At 35.4% G+C, this 15,995-nt stretch overlaps 1 protein-coding gene across 1 annotated transcript in view; it reads left to right on the top strand.

Moving 5' to 3' along the window:
• Positions 1-15,995, top strand: part of CALCRL (calcitonin receptor-like) — a 57,895-nt gene that overhangs the window by 3,934 nt on the left and 37,966 nt on the right. Inside the window, exons 2-5 of the mRNA XM_006864031.1 lie at positions 2,946-3,087; positions 7,031-7,141; positions 7,260-7,372; positions 9,408-9,499. Of these exons, the coding sequence (XP_006864093.1) occupies positions 2,946-3,087; positions 7,031-7,141; positions 7,260-7,372; positions 9,408-9,499 (458 nt within the window). The remainder of the gene's footprint in view (positions 1-2,945; positions 3,088-7,030; positions 7,142-7,259; positions 7,373-9,407; positions 9,500-15,995) is intronic.

Genomic DNA, 15,995 nt, shown 5'->3' with positions numbered 1-15,995 from the left:
CCCACAAAACAAACCCTAAAACAAAAACACAAAGACAGTGTAGCTAATGGATCTTGAAAGGATAAAATTCTGTGGGGCTCCTGCAAGCCAAGGAGCTGAAGGGATGAATGTGGGAGGGGTGTGACAGCATAGTGCCAGGCCTTAGATGGAGTTCCTATAGACCTTTTATCTATGTTCAGGACACCCAATCCAGAATGAGTTTGTGGAGGTTCTTCATGGAGGTGGTTTCAGTGCTTCTGAGATCCACAGAGCAGCTGGGGCAAGATGTTCGTTAGATGCTGGTCTGGTGGTTCTGTGGGTTTGAAAGGTCTGGAGACGAGCCTTCCTTAATCAAGCCACCAAAGTGCTGCCCCAAAATGGCACAGCTGACCCTGGCCTCACATTAGTGTGGCTCCAGATCATGTGGCTCTGAACACCTGGAGAGCAGAGTCTGAGCTGGGAGTGGATGACTGGGAAATGTGGAGGAAAATAAGGAATGTTTCCTGTCCTGTCTCATGTGTGAATCTGCTGGCCAGGTCACAATATGTTGCCAAAGCTGCTCCCAAGGTAATTGTGTCACATCTGGCTGGCCATTCATCAGTCAGTCTCCCTCTCTCTCAGTCCCTGCTCAGCTTCTCCTCCAATCATGCACTTAGTCCGGTTCTCTAACCTTTCCTCTGAAGTTCAGGGTTCTAGAAATTTCATCTGTGTCTGTTTCATTTGGTCTCTCCTATCTTTATTGTAGATGGTCTGTGTAGAACTTCTGCCTAGTCCACCATCTTGCCAGAAGTCCAATAAACGACATTTTAAAATGCAATCAATGAAGCTATACTTTATTCTTTACAGTCAGTGCTTTAAGTTCTATAACTTAAAGCACTTCTACAAGCGCTATAGGATGGGGGGAGGGCAGTAGGGATCAGAATACAGAAAGTCAAGGTGCAATAATCATACATAATAGATAAAATATCTTCAGCCAGACTTGCCAAATTTGATTTATGTTAATAAAAGATCAGACTTTGTTCTACTGACTTTTCTTTGGTTCTACTGATTTAGATATATTGACTTAAAGTCAATTCAGAACCATGCACAGTGTTTTCATTTAATTCCTTCATCCATTTAACTATTTGTTAAATAACCATGTTTTGGCAGGCATTGTTGATAAGCTTGAGACATGTGTTTTTGAGTGAGTTTTTAGGCAGACACTCATACCTTGCTCACATCTCTACATGTATATGCTGGGAGTGTGGGACCAGGGGTGGATGGTAGATAAAAGATGACTGAAAAACAATTGTTATACTAGGGGGGGCATGTTGTCATTGTTAAGTGCAGTCGGGTTGGTTCTTACTCATAACAACCTGCTATCGATTTTCTGAGGAGAAGCTGGTGGGTTTGAACTAACCACCTTGTGGTTCACAGGCAGTGCTGATCCTACCGTGCCATACCATAGGACTTACATATTTTGTTTTATTTTTAGTTGTAAAATGGTTTTATTTATATGTTTCTGTCTCATTAAAATAGTGCTTATTTCATTATAAGTATGAGAAACTGAAAAATATAATATTATCTAACCTTGTACTAGCAAGTAATTTTAATTTAAAAGCCCCAAAGCTTCCAACAAAGAAACTCAAGAAAAATACAGAGAACCTAAAGAAGAAAACTAGACTAGATTTCTGTCAGCATTTGTATTTGAAAACATTCTCAAGGGTTGGAACTAAGTTTAAATTCTGCACTTTCTAGATGTTATCTTGAGTAAATAAACTAGAATTCAAGAAACAGAACTCCTGTTTCTTCGACTCAAGCCCTCCACTGAGGCTGCCAATGAGCTATGGAGGCCAACATTGATTTCACAAAGATAGTTCTGTAACTGATTATCAATTTGATTATTGTAATTTAAAGTATTGTGACCATTTCTGTTATACTTTTTCACAGACAGTGTGTAAGTCTGAGTATTTCAAGTCAGAATAATGATCATATTGAATGTTTGCAATTCTATAAGTTTCTCCTGAGAACAAGAGTTGCATTTTTAAATATCAATTTTCTTGCTTCTGTGAATTTTCATTTATTACCTATATAACATGACCAGTGCATAAATCTTTTCTTTGGAAATTAAAACCAAAATGTGGAAGAATTAAATGCTGGTGACCTGATGATGAAAGTTGAATGGTGCCACTCTGTGAGGAAATATTACATTCACACTTTACCATGTCCAATTTCCTGATAGAAAGCAGAACATTAAGAGAGGGAAAATAAGAATAGAAAGGAAACTGCTTATGAAAGATAAAAATGGAAATAAATAGTGCAAACATGAATAAGAAGTTAGTTTGATGAAAGGTTTATACAGGCTTCATGTTACAAAGCAGGAAAAATTTCATAAAAATTAAGGTAGAGATGATACTTAGTAGCACAATGAAACTGTGCTATTAAAACAAAAGAGCACAAAAATGTATTGATAAGTAAAATAAATGAACTTGCCATTATTTTGGTTGTCAAAATTTCATGACAAAATGGTAATAATTTTCAGAGCATTACAGTGTGCCTGAAGACACTTTCTTTTTTTATATTCATGCCATTTTATACCACTTTACAATATCAAAGTAGAGGCTTAGGGAGATGAAGTATCTTGCCTACATTCACAGAGCAGGTAATGAAGTAGAGGTGGGCTTTTAATACATTTCTGTCTGCATCCCAGAACACACATTTATAGATGTGCTCCAGTCAGCTCTCACAGGCTTACTCAGATTCCCAACTGCACCACTAGTGAGGTCTTGTTGGTAGCTAGAAATTGGACATGATGGGAATATTTATACCATGAAAATGAGTAGTAAACACTACAAACTAAGGATTTGCCCAGATAGCCAGTTTACCAATCCAACACGCCAGACATTTGCTGCTTTCCACTGTGACACAATATTTAAAAAAAGACATTTTTACACTCATGAAGTTTTCTTTGTGTTTGAACCCCTTAGATTCTTGTCGTAGCAGAATCAGAAGAGATTCCAGTGAACGAAGACCTTATAATTCATTTAGGTGTTACTAGAAATAAGATCATGACAGCTCAATATGAATGTTACCAAAAAATTATGCAAGACCCCATTCAACAAACTGAAGGTAAATGTGACTAATGTTTAAATACATTTGACATATTCTTAAAAGAAAACTATTCTATTAAAGCATTCTGAGTATGTAACGTCTATGATTATATGTACGTTAAATACTAGTTTTTCTGGTGTTTTTAACATAGTCCAGATAATAGCAGGTTATCTGAGGTTAAGTAATTATGTAGTGTATTACCTAGTAATTAAAATATTTTAATTAAATTCTAGATTTATGAATATCAATTAAAATATTTAAATTAAATTCTGTATCAATAGATCCTGATTCTTAAATTACTCCGTTTAAAACTGTGGCATTAGTTTGATGTTGCTACGTGCCATCAAGTTGATTAAGACTCTTAGTGACCCTGTATATAAGGATTTCATAGAAAACTAGTTCTGTAGTCAAATACATTTAGGATCACTGCATAGCACATCTTCTTCTTGAGGTATTATAATGCATTTGAAATACTCCAACAAATCTGCAATAGCAAACTGTCCTTATTTTAACTTAGTGTCTCCTAAATCTGTTTGACCCCAGAAACTTTTTAATGGACTATTTAGTTAATCATTATGGCTAAGGCGAATCAGGAAAGATGAGCTGATTTACTGAAAAAATTACAATTATCATTTTTTTTAATGTTTTACTATGAATTATGTGATAGTTTACATGGGAGAACATTAGTTTTACATTCATCCTATCGTATATTGTTTCATTGGCATAGTTACAATCCCCTCCATGCATCATCAACCATCCAAAGGGCATACCTTACAAGACTGCCCCCTGATCATCAGCACACAACCCCTCTCCTTCTCTGTGTCTAAAGTCCCCAGCTGTCCCATCTCTCCATGTCTTTGCCTCCATCTCAGTTATCACTGCTTCTCTGGGTAGAGTCCCGCTTGCTCTCCGGTCTTCTCCCTTGATGGTCCTAGGGACCTCCGCTCCTAGACTGCAAAGTTAATCACCCCCCTCCTTGCTACAAAATGTCTACATTTACATTTCCAATCCTCACAGTCAGTCCTGATAGCAATTATTCACTATTGCATCTCAAGAGACCTATCCACATTTCCTTTCATCATCCCCACCTAGACCGATTGGATACTACTCAGTGGAGATTCTATCTTCCTCCACACCCTCTGGATCTAGGTTCCCTCTTGAAAGCTTGTAAACCAGTCACTTCTTGCCTTTGTAGTTCCTCTGTTTTGGTTAGCCAATGTCCAAGTTGCCCATCCCTGTCTACTCTGTAGGAATGATCCTTGCTGTAAAAATTTGTTCCCTCTTCATAGACATTTTTAAGAGTTAAAATTTAAACTAAACTAGATAGATAGAATTAATTACCTATCAAAAAATATTTTCTGATTCAACTCCAAGAATTTAAAATAAGGTGGAAAATAAAATATTGAAAAACTTTTGGGAAAAATGTTTAGTGTTTTTGTCATTCATAAAAAATAAATTGAAAAATGTAGCACAATGCATTCATTCACTAATAAATAGTCTAAATTTAAGGTATAGTCAATTATCTAGCTTTGATTGAAATTTATGATTATAGAGTTCATAGTAGCCAGAGAATGTTAACATTTTAGATATAATTATCACCAATGCATTGTGATCATATCCTTTGGATAACCTGTTCAACTAAGGAATGAAATGAGTTGAATAAGTTGTTCTAAGGCTGTAAGAAAATGTATACTATTTCTATTTTCAGTTGTTCCACATACAATTGGTGAGATAGATTTGAGCCCTGGTGGTGTTTGGCTATGAACCAAAAGTTCTTGGTGCTTGGCTGTGAACCAAAAGGTCAAATGTTAAAACCCACCAGTGGCTCCACAGGATAAAAGACCCAGAAATCTGCTCCAGTAAAGATTCCAGTTTAGGAAACTCTATGGTGCAGTTCTACCATGTCATAGATGGTTGCTATGACTTGGAATCCATTTGAGGATACACACCACCACCACCACCACCATACTACTTTGGTTAATATATTTCTTGGATTTTTTCAAGTAGTGTCTGTATAGGCCTGAACTCAATATGTATTAAATTCTAGGAACCAGGGAACTTAGTCAAACATCCATGAGACAGTCACAGACTTAAAAATTTATTTGATAAGTCACATATGGACATTCTGTTTTGGGATATAAAGTCTATTCCACTTTTGTAGGAATAATAACCAATAGTAATTTCTACTATTATAAATATATATACATTTATATAAATATCCCTTCACAATTAAGTTTCTTGGTTGGCATTTTAGTAAATTTAAGTTTTAGTTACATTTGAGATACTAAGAAGTGTACTTTTAAGTTTACAAAATTAAAATAGTGAGTATTGAAGTATTGTTTCAAGTTCCTGTCAAACACTTCTGATGTAATTTAATGTAGTCCTGGTGTGGCCCTGTAAGAAAAGCACTGGACTGCTAACCTAAAGGTTAGTGGTTCAAACCTACCAGTTGCTCCTAGGAAACCCTATACAGGGTCTCTATGAGTTGGAACTGACTCAATGGCACTTAACAACAACAACAAAACATATCATTTAATATTTATTTTAAGAATGAGAAACAGTCTTTGCAGTTTATTACATTATAATGAAATGTGTTTTCAACCAACTAGAGTTGAAATTCATTTGTAACATTCGAAGGTGTTTTGTTTACCAGTAGTATGTTGTTGTTAAGTACCATAGTTAGTATGTTATGAAGTACCATTGATCCAGTTCCGACCCATAGTGACCTTGTATAGAGTTTCCAACAAGCAGCTGGTGAGCTTGAACTGCTGACTTTGCAATTCATACTGACTTTATATACTTATGTCCTTAAAAAATGAAATGTTCATTTATAGTTTTTCTTTTTCAGGTTTTGTATTTTTTTCTAATAGTCCTAAACTTAAGTTAGAAATTATTTTAATAAATTGTGTTCCATCAAATGGATTCTGACCCCTGGTGCCCTAGGGCAGAATAGAACTGTCCCATAGAGTTTTGTGACTGCATCCTTTCTGAGAACAACTCACCAAGTCTTTTCTCCCTGAATTCTGCTGGTGGATTCAGCCACCCACCTTTTAGTTAATAGTTGAGTGCTGAATGGTTGTGCTGCCAAGAGTCCTTATTGAATAGTTATAAAATGCAAACCAAACCCAATGCCACCTGTGAGTTAGGATCACTGTGAGGTACTATCTACTCATAGTGAGCCTATAGTGCAGAGGAGAAATGCCTCATAATGGTTTCCAAGACTTTAATATTTAAGGAGGCAAACTGCCACAACTTTCTCCTGTGGAGATACCAGTGGGTTCAAATTTCCGACCGTTCTCATTTAGCAGTCATGTTTTTTAGCCATTGGACCACTGGGGCTCATTATTTTAATAATTACTGGTTGAAAAATCCAAATAATTGCTAGAAACTCTAAATGATGTCTCCATTTTCAGTTGTTGTTGTATGTCCTCGAGTCGGTTGGGACTCATAGTGATCTCATATAGGGTTTCTGAGGAGCAGCTGGTAGGTTTGGACCACCAATCTTTTGGTTAGAAATTCAATGCTTATCCTACAGTGCCATACCAGGACTCATTTTCATTTATTGTTGTTAAGTGTCCTCGAGTCTGTTCCGACTCATAGTGACCTTGTGTAGAGTTTCTGAGGAACAACTGTTGGATTAGAACCTTCTACCTTGAAATTAAAACTGACTCTGCAGTCCCAAGCATTATCCTGCAACACCACACCAGTACTCCTCATTTTCAGTTGTTGTTGTTAATTCTGTCAAGTCAGTTCTGACACATAGCGACCCTGTGTAGGGTTTCCAAGCAGCAGCTGGTGAACTTGAACCACTGATCTTGCAGTTCAAATGTCTTTGAAGTCCAGCGCATGTCTTTATTACACATCAGCATAAAATCATCTTAAAACCTTTATGTCTTCATGTGTAACTCAGGGTGTGCTTAGATATTCCTAACTAAGTTTACATTTTACTTTCTTTTTTAAGGACTTTATTGCAATAGAACCTGGGATGGATGGAGGTGCTGGAATGATGTAGCAGCAGGAACTATATCTATGCAGCATTGTCCTGATTACTTTCAAGACTTTGACCCTTCAGGTGAAAGCAACAATTTACATACATCTCCTAAAATCTATTAAATAATCCCTTGGTTAATTATATTATGTTTCTAGCATTCCATTTAATTTTTTTTTCTTTTAAAATTTTAAAAATAAAGCAAAGGTTACAAAGATTTGTAACTCTGATGGAAACTGGTTTAGACATCCAGAAAGCAACAGAACATGGACAAATTATACCCAGTGTACTCTGAACACACAGGAGAAAGTGAAGGTAGGTAAAAATTGAGAGTGAAATATAATTTGCACTATCTGTTTGAAAAGTTATTTCTCTAATATGTTGTGGTTGTTAAGTGCCGTCAAGTCAGTTCCAACTCATAGCGATCCTGTATAGGGTTTCCGAGGAGCAGCTGATGAGCTTGTACTGCCAACCTTCAGTTCAAACCAACTTTTTCAGTCCCACGCATTAACCCACTCCTTATCTAATACAGTACTGGAAAAAAATTTACCCTGTGTTCCTTTCCATTTTAAAGAAATTTTAACAGGATAATTTGAGAATGACAATGGAAAACAAACAAACAACAAAAAAAAAAACCCCAACTTTGTTGAAAGCATTATTATGGATTCTATCATTATACTGAGGAAGCTAGCCTGTTAAGTAATAGTACAACAGCATATATAAGTCAATGTCTCAATATTGGGGTATTAACTTTGCAAAGAAAACATATTCTAAAATATAAGAAAATAAATTTTAAAAAGTCCTTTTATCTGTAGTTGAATTTCTAGAATGACCTTCAGAAATTTTACTCAAGTAAACAAGATTAGTGCAGTAGGATTTAAACAGTTCTGTCAGCTTGTGAAGCAAAGAAGTCTCATTCTGACAAGCTTTTCAAAAGTTACTTTTACTTATATTCCCACTTTTATCACCATGCAGGGTCACTATGAGTTAGAACAAACTCTAAGACACTTAACAGCAACAATTAAAGTCAAAGTTAAGCTTAGTTTGTTAAGACGATAAACATTTGGTACGAAACATCTATGTATATTTGCATGTGCATATATATGCATGTGTGGTATTTTGTATGCTGTTTTGTCAGTTTCACAACTGTGAGTTCTGATAGTATGACTACAAGTTTCTACCCATTTACCAAGTATGTAATCTGTTTCTAGTTCAGCTCAAGTATAAAATGGGGATAACAATAGATTCCACTCTCAAGTTTTCGTAAGAATTGATTTAATATAAGGAAAATTCTAAGAAGACCACCTGTCATAGAGTAAGAGCTTGATGAAAATTGGAAGTCACGAAATTATTATTATTAATATATGCCCTACTTCCTTCAGTGAAGCATTTCAAAAGTATTATAATACTATACAGCAAAACTCTGAGTTACAAATACATAAGATTCAGACAAAAATATAACAGATTTAAAAAAGTAGTAGGAAGCTAGATCATTTATAAAGGTCATTGTGTTTGTTGTTGTTAGTGCCATCAAGTTCGGTCCGACTGTATAGGGTTTCTGAGGAGTGGTTGATGAGTTTGAACCACCAACTTTGTAGTTCAAACTGACCTTGAGGTCCAGTGCTTATCCTACAGAACCACACCAGGACTCATAGGATCTGTAAGTTACTACTTGAGATTTGTATCTGAATCTCACATTTGTCAAAAATAAGAGAAAGTCAGGCACAAATAAAGCCTTATCTGGAATTTAGGTCTGAACTCAATCACAATTAACATTGGATATGAGGCACAACAAGTGACAGAGTAAAAATGTCAGTGTTTCCCAAAATATAAAATGTTTGCTTTATATATTATGCACCCTAAACCAATGAAGGGAGTCCTGGTGTGGCGCTGTGGGCTAATGTGTCAGACTTCGAAGTCATTTGAACTGCAAGGTCGGTGATTCAAGCTCACCAGCTGCTCCTTGGAAACCCTATACAGAGTCGCTATGGGTCGGAATCGACTCCATGGTACTTAACAACAACAACACACCAACTAAATGATTATTTCATGCATTTCATATGTCTCCTAATTTCTTAAATAAAAAGGGTGTATTATTTTATAAATTTTGATGAACTACATGGTAATTTGCATGGATAGTTTTCACTGCAGATAAAATCAAGTATTTATTATTTGACAAGCCATTCATTGTAAGGTTATTGTCATTTATTGTGTCATTTATTTTTAAATCTACTATATTTAATTGAATTTGAGCATTTGCACATATAATATTTTAAGTACTTATACTGTTGAATTGAGCTTTAATTTTTATCCATACAAATAAGTTGTGTTTTATTTATACAAATTACAGACTGCAATGAATTTATTTTACCTGACTATAATTGGACATGGATTATCTATTGCATCACTACTTATCTCACTTGGCATATTCTTTTATTTCAAGTAAGTACATTTAAATTCTTTAAAAATTTTTACAAATAGGCCTTGGTGAATGCAATATCATATGCATGTTATAGCCTGTGCTCGTAAAATACACTAAATACAGATGATTTATAATGCTTAATAGTAAATGCTGAAGTTAATTTAAACTTATCTTGGTTTTGCAAACATGTAGAGAAGAGGTTGATGAATCTAATATTATAAAAATTAGTAGATATGTAAAATGAATTCTTGTAATAAGACTGGACCAGCACCAGTGAAAGCTGTATGTCTTTGTTTAGAAATTAACAACTGTTGTTGTTAAGTGCTGTGGAGTTGGTTCTGACTCACAGCAACCCTGTATAAAGTTTCCAAGAAGCAGCTGGTGGGTTGGAATCACCAACCTTATGGTTACCAGCCCTGTGCGTATCCAGTGGTGCCACACAAGGTAGCAATGGATTCTAGTCCAACTCATGGTGACCCCAGGAATGCAGAGTAGAATGAGTTCACAGGGTTTCCAAAGCTTTGCCTTAGCAGCAGCAGATCACCAAACTTGTCTTTACAGATACTTCTTGGTGGACTCCACTACCAGTCTTTAGACTAGTCATTGAATATGTAATCATTTGTGCACACAGGAACTTTGTTAAGTATCATGTTGTTGTTGTTAGGTTCCAGTAAGTTGATTTTTGATTCATAATGACCCCATATAACAGAGCAGAGCTGCCCCATCTGTTTGCTAGGCTGTAATCTTTATGGGAGTAGATCATCAGGTTTTAGTAGATTTAAAGCTCTAACCTTTTGGTCATCAGCCAAACGCTTAAATCTTTCACCACCAGAGATCCTTCTTTCAACTATTGTAGACGTTCTTAGTTGAAATTTCAACTTCATGGTCAATTTACTATTAGTTATACATGGCAATTATAGAAACCAGAAATCTTTAAGAAAACACCAATGACATTCAAAATACATTATTAAAAATATAATATGAATATAATCTGGTAGGGTTTTTTTCTGGTTTGTTGTGTTAGGTGCCGTCAAGTTGACTCCAACTCATTGAGCCTCTGTACATAACAGAATGAAACACTGCTTGATTTGATGCCATCTCACAATTGCTGTTATATTTGAACCCACTGTTGCAGCCACTGTATCTGTCCACCTTTGAGCGTTGTTCTTTTTTTCACTGACCCTCTGTTTTACCAAGTATGATATTTTCCAAGTACTAGTTCTTCCTGATAACATATCCAAAGTAGGTGAGGTGGTCTCAAAATCCTTTATCCTAAAGGGCATTCTAGAGTCCTTGGGTGGTGCTGTGGGATCAAGCACTGGACCAAGGGTTGGTTTGAATCACAAGGTCTGTGTTTCAAACTCACCAGTCACTCCTTGGAAACCCTATATAGGGTAGCTATGAGTCAGAATCAACTTCACTGCACTTAACAACAAAGGGGCATTCTGGCTCTATATCCAGTGCACATTTATTTTATTTTGTTTTCCAGAAATTTATGGTATTTTCAATACTCTTCACAAACCTCCTAATGCAAATATATCTATTCTTTTGTGGTCTTCCTTATTCATTGTCTAACTTTCCTATTCATATGAGGCAATTGAAAATACCATGGTTTGCTCAGGCTCACTTTAGTCCTCAAAGTGACATCTTTGCTCTTCAACACTTTAAAGAGGTCTTTTGCAGCAGATTTGCCCAAGGCAACAGTTCCTTTGTTTTCTTGACTGCTGCTTCCAAGAGTGTTGATTGTGGATCCAAGTAAAATGAAATCCTTGACCATTTTAGTATTTTCTCACTTTATTGTCATGTTATCTATTGGTTAATTTATGAAGATTTTTGTTGTCTTTATGATGAGTTTTAATCTATATTGAAGGCTGTCTTTGATCTTTATCAGTAAGTACTTCAAGTCCTCTTTGTTTTCAGCAAGCAAGGTGTCCATATGCCTATCTCAGGTTGTTAATTAGTTTTTTTAGAATCCTGATGCCGTGGTCTTCTTCAAACAGTCCACCTCCCTGGATTATTTGCTTAGCATACAGGTTGAATATGTTTGGTGAAAGGATACAACCATGACACACACTTTCCTGATTTTAAATCATGCAGTATCTCCTTGTTCTGTTCAATTAATAAGGTTTAAATATATTTTCTAATTTTACTGAAATGTACATTTGTGCTTTTTAGCTTGAAAGCCAGCTTCTATTTCTTCATTTAACCAATCAGCAAAGTAATTAAAAATTTTATGGAAAAGTCAGCTTCAAAGCATGCATTGTTTTATCAATTGGCTTAACATGGTTCTTGTAATTTTGGTCATCACCATTAATTGTAGAATGAAATGCGGCACTAACAATACCTATATTTTATATATTGTCTTCTTGATCACCAGCAGCAGCATTATCAGCATCATCGTTATAGTCATTGGCCACTGTAGAGTATTACCAGCTGAAGAACTATAATAATTTTGTGTAAGAAAACTATGTGTACCCCATCAGAATAATCTAATCCAGAAATTGTAAGATAGTTGGACTTTAGGCACATATCAGGAGTACCAGTTTATATTCAAGAATCCATCAATAAACTGTTTTCAAAATCTATGCATTAATCAAGAAGTCAGATATGTAGTTAATGAAAATTACATATTTACTAGAGTCCTGGTTTGGTGCTGTAGGATAAGCACTGGACTGTGAGGTTGGTTTGAATCACAAGGTCGGTGGTTCAAAGTCACCAGTCACTCCTTAGAAACCCAATATAGGGTAGATAAGAGTCAGAACTGACCCAGTAGCACTTAACAACAACACATATGTATTGCACACACACACAAATGCACAGTAAGGATTAATTGGAGTGTAATTAGTATCAATGGACTCAAGCATGGCAATGGTAGTGAGGTTGGTCCAGGATTGGGCAGTGTTTTGTTTTGCTGTGCATAGGGTTTCTATGAGTCGGTACAAACTCGATGGCACCTAACAACAACAACAAATTAATATTGGTTGGTTGTGTGCTACTGAGTGGGTGCTGATTCATAGTGACCCTATAGAGGGTTTCTGAAGCTGTAAGTCTTTACAGGAGCAGAAAGCCTCATCTTTCTCCCACAGAGCAACTGGTAGATTTGAACTGCTAAACTTTCAGTTAGCAGCCCAGTTCATAATCCATTACACTTATACTAGCTAAAATATTGTTTAATATAATGTCCTTACAATTATGATTAAGTAGCTCAGCTTCTATACTACAGGTAAAAAATATAAATCATGAATGTTATTTGAAGACCGTTTTGCCAAGTCTTCTAGGAGAAAAATTGGCAATATTTAAATTTATCTATTTTCAGTAAAAATTACAATCCTTAAATTATAAACAAAGAGCTATATAGGCTTGATAAATAATAACATCTCTATGTTGCTGGAAGATTGAGAATATTTTTTAAATATAAAATAATACAAACAATTTTTAAAATAAAAAAACACTTATAATTCTAATATCCTATCAATAAATATCTTCTATTTTTCCAATTTTACAAAATAATCATTTGTTCTGACACAGTCTGTCAAGTGAAAAGTATTTTTACCTTTTTTTCATAACTTAGTATTTTATATATTTTCTATGTTGCTACAGTGTTTTCAAACAAACACTTGAAATGACTGAAAAATATTCATTTGAAAGTTTTAGTAAAGTTTTTTTTATATAATTCTTCTATTTTCAACACTAACATTGCATACATTTTTTTTCTGTTAATACAAAACATTCTAGTGAACATTTTCAACTGTAACTCTTCCCATGTTTTTTTTTTTTTAGTTTATTTAGTCTACATTCCCAGAGTTTGGGGATTACTTGATTAAAGATCTTTTGATGGCTCTTGAAATTCATCGTTTAAAAAGAATCTCAAAATATAACTACTCTTTCCTCACCCAAAGTTGGTCTTCTTCTAGAGTGACCCATGTTAGCAGACAGCATCACCAGCAACCCAACTGCCTTAATCAGAATTTAGGGGTGATCTGTGACACCTTCTTCTCCCTTGTTTTATCAATCTAACCTCATACCTCGTAGATTTTACCTCCTGCAATCCCTCTAATCTGTCTACTTCCCTTGATCTTGTATTACCACCACCTTGTTCTCTTTGGATTTCTGTTTCAATACCGTTCACTTTCACCCTTTCTTCAGTCAATTCTCCACATTATAGCCTAAACAGTATTTTTACAGATATAGAAAAACTATAGATATTTTTCCATGCCTCATTTTGCAATTTTACCTTATTGCAACTCACTGGTTCAAATGGTTACCATGTCAATTGCTAACAAAAAGGCTGTAGATCTGAGTCCACCCAAAGGTACTTCAGAAGAATGGCATGGGTATCTACTTTCTAAAAATTAACCATTGAGACTCATGGATTACAGTTCCACTCTGACACACATGGGGTTACCAAGAGTTAGAGTCAACCTGACTGCAGCTATTTAAACTATTTTATTGTAATTCCTGTATTACAAAACTAATTTGCCTATCTTAGTACTTAATACTGTTTTGTCTGCCTGTTGTCTTCCCTGCTAATCTGCTTAAATATGCTCATCTCTCATACATATTCTACTCCATAATTTCCTCAGCTAAATCTTCCTGGATTCCTAGTTGCAGTACATTTGAAACTAACTAATTGCATTGTATAATGTATGAATTTTCAATTACCATTTGGGAACTGCCATTGCTGCAGATTTTAAATGAATATAAATTAGACTCTTCCCATTAAAAAACAACAAAAAACCTCTGTATTTTGCATATAATAAGCCAAAATGTCCTAGCTCATTAAATATCTGAAACACAAGACTTGAAGAAGAATGTTGTTGCTATTCTTGTGAAGTGCCAGTCCAGTCAATTCTGCCTCATAATGACCCTATATAGGTTTTCTAAGGAATGGCTTTTTGGTTGAAACCACCAGCCTTGTAGCTAGCAGTCCAGTGCTTATCCTATAGTTGTGCACTAGGATCACAAAGCAGAATATTATTTATTATATTTTATATTGTGATAAAGGGAATGTGGTGGTTAAACATGATAAGCATTGGACTGTGATCCACAAGGTCCACAGTTCATGCTCGCCAGCTGTTCCTCAAGAGAAAAATGAGGCTTTCTGCTATGACTCATAACCAACTCGTCAGCACTTAACAACAAAAATATTGCGACAAAAACAATAGTCAGAAAGAGAGCAACAGTCTTCTATAATTCCAAGTCCTATGGCCCCAAATTCATCAGCCACTTCTCGGAAACCCTATACAGGGTCACTATGAGTTGGAACCAACTCAATGGTACTTAACAACAGCATCAATGGCCTCAAACAATCTGGAATTTAACCAAAATTTAAGTGAAATTCTGCATTGATTCATGAGGTCAGATGCAAACTTAGCAAAGCTTTATATGAAAGAGCCCAAGATTTATTGGAACAAAAGCTCATTCTAAACTAATAAGGCAATAAATAGTGTGACTGCCAGATGAAAACAATGCTGCAAGCCAAACCATACCAAAAATGTATAGCATCCAAGTCCAGAGCATTAATCACTCTGTATACTACAAGTGTCTCTGTCAGAGAAAACCAGAAATTCTGTCACAGCAATTGGCTTATCAGGATTGATATAGTAAAGAGATTGAGGAAAATAATGTCATTGATTAAAGGAGTAAAGATACCACTAATGTTAGATATAAAAAGAGAAAACATAAAGGTACAATGATGTTGTTTTTAAGTGCCATCGAGTTGGTTCTGACCCATAACAATTCTGTATAGGGTTTCTGAAGAGTGACAAGTCATCTTGAACCGCTGAACTAATGGTTCAAACCAACTTTGCAGTACAGTACATTAACACACAGTGCCACACCAGAGGCACAATGAAATCCAGATGACTACAATTGGGGAAAGAGCTAGTGTAATACCAGAGATTTTTTTAAAATGGTCTAATTAAAATCAACATCAACAAAATAGCTTTAATAACAAAAACATGGAGTCAGAAACCCAAAAGGGAAGAACATGCTCAGCATTTCTCATGCTGGGGGAACTAAAGAAGAAAAAAAAATCAAGCCTTGACTTTCATTATTGAAGGATTCTCTGGGCAAATTATTGAATGATGCAGAAAGCATCAAAAGAAGATGAAAGGAACACACAGAGTCATTGTACCAAAAGGAAATGGTTGATGTTCAACCATTTCAAGAGGTAGCATATGATTAAGAGCGCATGATACTGAAGGAAGAATTCCAAGGTACATTGAAGGAATTGGCAAAGAACAAGACAACAGGAATAGATGAAATAAAAATTTAAATGATTCAAGAAAGTAAGTCAGCATAGGAGGCAAGAAATTTGGAAGACAACTATCTGGCCAACTGATTGAAAAAGATCCCTATTTGTGCCCATTCCAAAGAGAGGTGACACAAAGGAATGCGGAAATCCTTGGACAATATCCCATGACAGTAAAGATTTACTAAAAGTAATACAGAAACAGCTGCAAGTATATATTGACAGAGAACTTCCAGAGGTTCAAGTCATATTCAGAAGAGGCT

The sequence above is a fragment of the Chrysochloris asiatica genome, unplaced genomic scaffold, assembly GCF_000296735.1.
Source record: "Chrysochloris asiatica unplaced genomic scaffold, ChrAsi1.0 scaffold00059, whole genome shotgun sequence".
NCBI lineage: Eukaryota > Metazoa > Chordata > Mammalia > Afrosoricida > Chrysochloridae > Chrysochloris > Chrysochloris asiatica.
Note: the sequence above shows the minus strand (reverse complement) of the source record. Positions and strands in the feature narration are given on the sequence as shown.